The sequence below is a fragment of the Prunus avium genome, chromosome 6 (assembly GCF_965620075.1).
Source record: "Prunus avium chromosome 6, drPruAviu1.hap1.1, whole genome shotgun sequence".
NCBI lineage: Eukaryota > Viridiplantae > Streptophyta > Magnoliopsida > Rosales > Rosaceae > Prunus > Prunus avium.
The window spans coordinates 37,519,382-37,528,316 of record NC_142289.1 but is presented as its reverse complement, the minus strand read 5'-3'; the positions used below and the strand labels follow the sequence as shown (position 1 = coordinate 37,528,316).

The window sequence follows — 8,935 nt, the reverse complement described above, 5'->3', positions numbered from 1 at the left end:
AGTCAAGGCCATTTTTCACTGGGCATGTTATATATACTTCACATTTTTAAGCTTAACCAATTTGTTTTCTGCTGAAGGGTGTGAATGTGTGGGAGTGAGGTGTTTTCTTATGTTGCTAGAGAGAGAGGGAAAGATGATGATGTGATTTAGATGTTAGCACATTGCCAACAATAAACAAGGAATACTTTGGAAAAGGATCCTCTAATATATCTAAATCCTACCCCATATATTCCAACTTTAGGTTACACAAAATCTTGTTTCACTGTTTTCTTTTTTAGGCTATCTTTTGAGCTTATATTGGGAACATGATAACCCCACCAAGAAATGTTTAAAATCTCCTTATAAATTTCACCCTTGAAGTTTCATAAGATGTGTTCCTGTCTGCCATCATTTGGTGGGAGAAAATGTAAGCTTCCACCTAAGCTCAAAGTGAAAGGAAAGGAAAAACTACTAATTATATTCCTCCACCCATGTCAAAGTTTGGAACATATATAGCTTTAAAGAAAATAGCTTTTTATACTTGATGATGCCCTTGTCGGCCATGATTCCACCATCAAAAGAAACCATTTCTTTATTTTCAAAACCTTGTAGGTTCTTTGTATATATACTGAAGATTTTTTTAGTGCGAGATTTTAATTATTCAAAATAATAATAATAAGTACCATTATTTGGATCCGCATATACTTTTGTGCATGCATACACATAAATAATCTGTAAATGAGGCTGAAAAATGGGTGCACCATCTACTTAGAGAGGGACCCACCAATGAAATAAGAAGGTCCATAAAAATGCGTATATTCATGCTAAAAATCATAGGCCTTACAGACAAAAAAAAAAGCTAAAAATCATAGGATTGCTTAATATTTTTAGCAGTGTTGCAATTATTTTCAATCGCGCCCCCTTGATGAGATAATAGTGATTTTGAATATATATATATATATAGTGGACCTGTGCTTGATGATCAATTCAATCGTCAGAAAGTACTACTGATATTGGTACTGTTAGTTTTGCATGCTTTCCATTTCCCATGGGCCACGGCCATGAAAATTCTCTGAAATAGACCTGTTTTGTGCAGCTCTTGGTTGCATCCAACTTGTATGCATATATGCTTGGGCATTTTCATGATGGGGAGAGAGAGAGAGAGAAGATATATAGTTTTTGTTACTTTTGTAGGTTTTGTGCTTATACTTTGCCACCACACTGACTACTGGGAAAGGGCTCGATCGAGCTTTGCTTTTTGCTAGACAGCTACCCTTTTCTTTCTTTCTTTCTTACTTTATTTTTTTTGTTTTTGGGTATTTAATTATTGTGGTTATTATTGTGGAGGTTGATAACATGGATGAATTCAAGTAGAATATCATTACAAACGATTGCCAATAAGTAGACACAAATAATTACTCTACGTGCTATTTTTTTGTAATGGTATTATCCTAATCTTTTTCCTTTTCCAAAAAAAAAAAAATAATAAATAAAATTAAAGAATTGCAATGGCATTATATATGATTATTGCTGTTATTATTTTTAGTATAATAATTAGCATAACCTCTTTGGTTGTTAACAACGTGTTTAAAAAGTGATTGGAATTTCCTTTCTAGTAAAGAAATAATAAGTTGCAATTGTCATCAACTTGATCTGTTCAATTATATTTATTGGTATAGTATAGTATTTTGTTTGTTGGTAAGATCTTGTTTTGAAGTGCAAGTTAACCAAAGTCATTGAAATTCCATTAGTTGAGCTGAATGCTTTAATTTTGATAAATTCTTGCTTAGAAATTAATAATATTGTAATTAAGCAAGATACGGACTATTTTCAAATTAGCACATGTTCTCAAGTCCCTTGCTTAGTCCTATGAAATAAAAAAATTTAGTCAATCAAATTCGTGATAGATAAGTATATCAACTCAGTCATGCTCTTGCTTATGCAATCCGCAACAAGAAGGTCTAAAAAGTCCACCAAGACTTGAAGATGATTAGGAAATTCTTGATGCAACCAAAGTTTTGACGTAGTCCGCAAAACCTTTTTCTTGTGAAAGCTTCACTAAAGAAAAACCCTACACTACTAGCCACGGATCAATTGTGCTTTTGCAGGGAGTTTTTAAAAGTGTCTTTTCAGTGCATATTGAATAGGCATGAAAGACACTCGTAGAAACTCCTACGAAAGCACGAATGATTCATGATCAGTGTATTTTTCTTAGCGCTACGTGCTGTTCTCTCCTTTGTTTTACACTCCATGTTTTGCAGGTCATGTGACCGGTTGTTGCAACGCTAATTGGACTTGATTGATTAAGATATGTTTTAGTATTTTCAACACAAAAAAAAGTTGAGCTCCTATTGTGAAAACTATTGAGTTTTAAAAAGAATATATCCACTTTTGTTATATGGGCTTATGTAGGTAAACAACTGGACAAAGCCCAATTAAGATAGCCAATTCAAAACGACTTCTCCAATTAATCCCTTTTTTCACGAGCGATGAACTAAGTTTACTAACCATATGAATCGTGAATTAATAAGCAAATTGTAGCTCGATCTAATTAAATTTTGATGAACAATTTATCCCCAAAAAAAAAACAAAAAAAAAAACGCACGGTTATCATGAAAAATGGACAGCCATGCATGCAAATGTAGAGCTATTCGCTAAAGCTATGGCTCTTTTCTATTTTCGTTGTTGAAGACTCCTCATTGATTGATCACATTGTTTATCTTCCTCTGCCAAGCCACGGTTTCTGTGGTCGACTGGTACACACTCTTTCCCTGACCGAGTCCACAACAATTTGTCTGTGACGGCACTGAGAGCTACAAAATGCCCGCAACGAACTGCAATATTCACATCAACAATTAATATTATCGTTATTCTCCATAATGTGTTAGAAAATTAGCCAACGTGGAAAGACTGTTATACGTAGAATCTATGCTCTAGTGATTACATATTGTTTTTTCCATGATTTTCTCAGCTACCAAACACAAACAACTATTCAACCACCCATTTACATCACTTTCAAAAAAGAACCAGACCAGATGTATCAACATTTGTCAAGAAAGGGGTGCCTTAATTCAATATGTAAATGGCGGAGCTATATACAACTAGGCGTACCTGTACATATAAATGTTATCTTTCTCGCCAAGGATCTTTCTGCAGTAGTTACATCTATCAAGGAAATTGCCACTCTGCCCTTGGCCGTTCTCCTTCATATTGGGCGACCATGCCGGTGGAGACGCATCATCCTCTTCCATGGGAACATTCTTGGGATAGCGCGGTGGCTTCATCTGCAGCTGCTGCTCCGGAGGTGGCAGCGGCAGGGGCTCGTGGAGAGAACTCAAGTCGTAAAAGCTAGTTGAGGAACGAACAAAGCGCAGGCGTTTCCCAGGCATTTTTGGTGTCAGCCCGGTTTTACACAAAGAGAATAAGGGTTTTGGTCTTTTAGTGTAGAGAAAAGATTGGATTGGGTAGTAATTTGGGTGTTGGAAATGGGTTGAATGGGGAGATTTATATAATGATAGTTAGTCCTCCAACTGTATATATAAGTTCTCAGGTTGAAGTCTTCCAACTGTTTACGCGGTATATACATCTACACTACATATATAGTTAAGAAGGGTGGGTTTTCATTTTAACCAAGAGTTGTGGTTCTAGCTAGGTTAAACCTACAAACCATACAAAAACTCTGTGTGCTATTTTTGGTATAACTAATAACCCCTCAGTCAACAAGAAAAACTAATGACGGTTTTTAAATAAGTTCGTTTCTCTAATTCTATTATTTTGGTATAAAGTTTTTGTATACGCATGTGTGTTTACCAAGATACGTCTTTACGCACAACGTTGAAACCAATGTGATAAAACATATTTGTGAGAAAATTAATCCAAGTTTCCAACATTACCCTTGATTTTTTTATTATTATTATTAAAGTTATTAATATGAAGAGTTTTTTTAAGAGTCAAAAGTGGTATTTAAAAATAATAATATGGGTAACTTAGTCCAAAAAAATTACATTAAATGCTTTCCCAAGTGGGGTGAAAAATTTCGCAAGGTGAGACAAGTGTATGAAATTTCCCCTATATGGGAAGTCCATACCCATGAGTCCAGAATTGCATTTCCAAGAGTGCACTTACCAAATATGAAAATGCAATTTTAAACTCATTCCCAATGTCCTAAACCTTGAAAAAACAAGTATAAAACCCTAGACCCTTCGTATATCTCTTTCTCTCTCTTTCTCTCGTCTCAAACCCTCCTCCCCCCTCCTTCTCCTCATCTTCTCTTCCTTTATTAATCCCTCCCTCTCCTAGCTTGCTGCTCTCCTCTGGATTGTGGAGAAAGTGGAGTTTAGGGGGTGGTTTAGATTTGTACCAAGATCTACCTAGATCTTGGCTTTTTTGGCCATATCAATTTGGATCTTGGGTTTGTTAGGCTGTTTTTTGTTTGTTCTTGTTGTAGGTAGTTTGGCTATGACAGCGGCAGTAGCGGCGGCACCGACGACAACAGTTTTATGTGTCTTCTTTTTGGGTCAGCCTTCTTTCAAGCCATAGTCATGGGCTGGGGTTGGCTGTTGTTGGTTTTCAGTTTATGTTTTGGTCCAATAAGTGCATAATTCGGTTGAGTTTGATGCATGGTTGTGGTTTCTCTTTAGGAGAATTTGGATTTGTAAGTTGCGTTATGGGTGATGTACTTGGTTATTACATATTTGAGATGATTAAGCCCAACTGTCTGTGGCCCCTATGTGACATTAAGTTGGCCCTACGTGGCTTTAAGTAGAGGTATACCATATAAGTTTGATGTTGTGATTGGATCCCCTCTTTTTTTTTTTTTTTTTTTCACATATGGAAGCTAAAGTCCTGCTTTCCTTCGTCAGAAAATATGAACATAACCCACCCAAACTCTGATACTTAAATATGCATTCTTATTTTCTAGTTTCATGCCAATCCATGTCCTTTCTTTTTCCTTCCCCACTACAAATATAGAATCTTTATCTTTTTCCGTTTTGGCTAATTTGTTTTCAGATTAAATCAATATACTTCCTTCTCAGAAAAACAATAGAACCTTCAACAAACATAGGTAGGTGTCATTACTCACAATACAGAAACGGATTCCTGATTGAGAGAAATTTGGAGAAATCCCGAAGATGAGATTGGAAATGAAATAACATAGTTTATTTGAATATCAGAGTGAGAGAAGAAAGCAAAGCGTAACCAACTTTCTTTATGATCGTGGGAATCAAAATACAATGAGAGTTCTTCGAGTTTCAGAATTTGGGTTTTGAGGGTACATATTTTTGAAGGAGTGTTAAAACAGCCTTTAGCTTTTGTTTGTCAATTTTTTTTACTAGCGTAAGTGACATGTTTAGCTTTTAAACCTTTGATTGTATTTTAATGATATGGCAGTCTTACATTCAAAGTCAAGCATATCCTAACAGATACAATCCAGACAAAGAATCTGGATCCGAAGTAGTAATGTGGCCCTTGCCTAGTATAGTTTAACAATTTTTTTTTTCTCAATTGAAATAGTTAATTAAAATAATTGAATCAAATTAAATTTAGAATGGCAGGAGTGTTTAGTTAAAATTGTTTTAATAAATTTCTATTTAAATATTGAGTCACATCCTTGTTTTCTTGTTTTGTTTTAATTGTTAGATTAGATGGAAAGTTAAGTGGAGGCGTGAACGTGAGAGGAATTAGATATTACAACAATATTATCAATGAACTCTTACGCAATAGTAAATCCTCCCACCTTGATCATGAATCATGATTGAATTATCAAGAGTTACATGCAGTCATAAAATATCATTGATTCAAAATTTTAATTTGCTTTACTCATCATGGTACATGTATAGGTATAAAGTCATTTGTCACACTCTTTCATTGGTATCTTTCTCAAGCTTTAGAAAACAAATATAGTGGTTTCTTAAGCCCTTGTATTGTGTAAGTAAACACAATTTATGCCCTGAATATCATTGGTCATCTAATTAAATACATATTACCATAACATACACATCTTGTAATGGGTAAATACAACAACCATTTTCGGGACTACGCATATCTTTGTTTTAAGGAATTTGGTGATCGAGTAAACAACTTAGTCACGTTGAATGAGCCATATACCTATAATAACAATGGTCATGCATCTGGGGCCTTCACACCAGGACGATGCTTAGCTTGGCAGAAGAAGAACTGCATTGGAGGGAATTCAGGTATTGAACCATATTTGGTGGCATAACACCTCCTCCTTACTCATGCAGCTATTGTGAAATTGTACAAGACTAGATATGAGGTCGTGTTAATTTGTTTCTCTCTTTTTTTTGCAAGAATATTGGGTATTCATTGAGAATTCTATACGAGCCACTGTTATTAATTTGTGTAATGAAACAACCCTTTTTATATATAAATAAACCAAAATTATTCTCCTTGTGGGGTTTTCTCAAAATGACGTGATAGGAATAACACTTGTGGCCAACTGCTTTGTGCCTCTCTCGGAGTTAAAACAAAATAAATACGTTACGAGCCTTGACCTTTATGTTTGCATGGCAAGTATATTGTTAATATTGATATGTACCAAATTTAATGTTTTATTTATGAATAATGTAACTCACTTACTAAGTTGGGCATTGAGGATTAGTGTTGACGTGAGTCTTCCTAATTAATCAATGAGATTTATTTCCTTGATTAATTAAGGGATTTACTTTCTTATTTTATATAATTAACATATCATTGTATACTTAGGAGATATTCTCCTAACTCCTATATATACATTCTTATGGAGAAGAATACAACTTAACTTAAAGTATTCAAACTATATTAATATTTTAACAAAAAATACATTTTTAATTAGCCTCCTCTTTTGTATTGCTTTGTTTTTTTCCGTGGACTACTATGTTTAATTTTAATTTAACAAAAATGGAAATTTGTAACTCAAATGATTAATGATTAAGAATGTATTACCTCATACTCGACGTCCTCTTTTCAATTCTCCTGACCAACATATTCTACTTCCTAGTTAATTATTTGGAAACACTATCTAATGATTGTCGATGAACAACCACTATTTAAAAATCGTCAACTATTCTAGTGTCATTCACTAAAGAAGAGACCGATCAACCTCGTCCGGTTTCTAGAAGGAAACAAAAAAGCAAGTTAATTACAGCATATGAAAGTACAACTCATATATGATTTGTACCCAAAAAAAATAAATTTTAAAGTGATATATGATCAGCACCAAGAGATATTTATAATATTAATTTATTGTAGAGAATATGAACATATTAGTGGAGGGGTTTAAATTTCGACATTTTTCATTAATCAGGCAAAGTTCAGATCAGATCGGTTTAACTTTAAAATTGCGGTCGAACCTATTACAATATAACAATTTAGTTCGGTATGGTTTTGAAAAGAAAAAAGAAAAAAACTTAATATTGGGTTTTATGCTCAAGAAGATAAAATTTCTTGAAAAATCGACTAAAATATAATTGACTTCTCAAAATATGAGTGACTTTCCAAAATATGAGGATCACACCAAATCAGTAGTAGTTAGGGGTGGGCATAAAAACCGATGAACCGATCAAACCGAACGAACCGAACCAAACCGAACCGAAAAAGGGTATTTTTTGATTGAACCGAAAAAGTCAAACTTGGACCTGAACCGAACCGAAGGTCCACGGTTCGGCTCTCGGGTCTAATTTTTTCAGAACCGGAGGACCTGAACCGAACCGGTACATAATTAAATAAATAAATAAATCTATATATATTACACATGGCGTCGTGTGATTGGTCAAAAATATATTCATGTGAGACTGCTTGCAGCAGATCCCTCACCTTTTTTTTTTTCCAGTAACCCTCCTCACTTCTCTTTCACTCAGTCTTCTCTTCTCTCTTCTGTTTTAATTTTTCGTTTTGTTTTTGACCTAAGACTAAGAGGCTGCGGCGCGCCTCTCTCTCTCTCGACCCACCTCAGATCTCCGATCCTCTCACTCTCAGTCGATCAGCCACCGCGCCGCCTCCATCACTGCACGCAGGTCAGCTTCTCTCTCTCTCTCTCTCTCTCTCTCTTATCTGTTCTATTTTTTTTGTGAAACTTTGGGGTTAAAGTGATGGTGATGATCTCCTGTTTGGGGTGGTCTCAGAGAGAGAGGCAAGATTGATGTCTTTCCAAACCTCTTCCATGGTTCTTGACTGTACTGTATATGTGAATGACTCAAAAAACTCCCGTATGCCTCATGGAAGTGCAAAGAGCCAAACCTGAGAAATAGACATTCTAAATCTAAACCAGTAGTTAGCATTTTTCTCTCACTAAAACAAAGTACAATATAATATTGCATTGAAAACTGCTTTCTTTCTTCTCTATCTTCCCTGCAGAGATAAGGTTTGGTCTGTTGTACTTTCTTGGTGGTTCTTATTTGATTTCCATTACTTGGTATTTCACTTGTAAGTGTTCCTAAAATTCTGCAGAGTTTTGTTCTTGGTCAACAGCTGGGTGTAAAAAAATTCATTACCAGTGCTTCAAATTTTGAAAATCAGCTTGTTAATATTGGATATAGTTCTAAACTATTAATTTGTCTAGTGCTATGTTTATGGTGCATAAATTAATAATTGGCTTTGGGCTTTCGGTGGTTTGGTCAAAAGGCTTGTACTTTGGGATTGAATTCAATATTGGGTAACTGAAACCTTTTTCATAAGACTGCTTTGTGTGAGTATTGATTCTGAACAATTTTGGGTAGAAGTACTGCCTTTTTGACAACCTTCTTTTGATATTTCTTTGATCTCTGTTTATATTTTGTTCATAACCTAACCCTATTTTTGTTTTCATTCACAGTTGTTTAGCATCTCTGCTGCTGATTTGTTTATGGTGAAACTTTGTGTTAATTCTTTTAAGTGTTATGTAGGTTGCTTTGTTAAGGCTTTTGGAAGAATGGATGCAGTTGATTTTTTGCAAGGATATTATCTTTAGACTTTATGT

The 8,935-nt window shown here is 34.7% G+C and overlaps 1 protein-coding gene across 1 annotated transcript; it reads right to left on the bottom strand.

Annotated features, from left to right (window-relative positions):
* Positions 1-2,695: 2,695 nt before the first annotated feature.
* LOC110746270 (uncharacterized) lies at positions 2,696-3,414 on the bottom strand. Its single transcript, XM_021946476.2, has 2 exons — positions 3,091-3,414; positions 2,696-2,813 (listed from the first exon to the last, which is right to left on the bottom strand). Exons 1-2 carry the CDS (start codon positions 3,366-3,368, stop codon positions 2,696-2,698), a joined length of 396 nt encoding a protein of 131 aa, XP_021802168.2. The 5' UTR covers positions 3,369-3,414.
* Between the last annotated feature and the right edge of the window lie 5,521 nt (positions 3,415-8,935).

Coding starts and splice junctions, on each gene's coding strand:
- LOC110746270 (XM_021946476.2), bottom strand. CDS start 3,368: ATGCCTGGGAAACGCCTGCGCTTTGTTCGTTCCTCAACTAGCTTTTAC. Junction 2,814..3,090: donor GATAACATTTATATGTACAG/GTACGCCTAGTT, acceptor TGAATATTGCAG/TTCGTTGCGGGCATTTTGTA.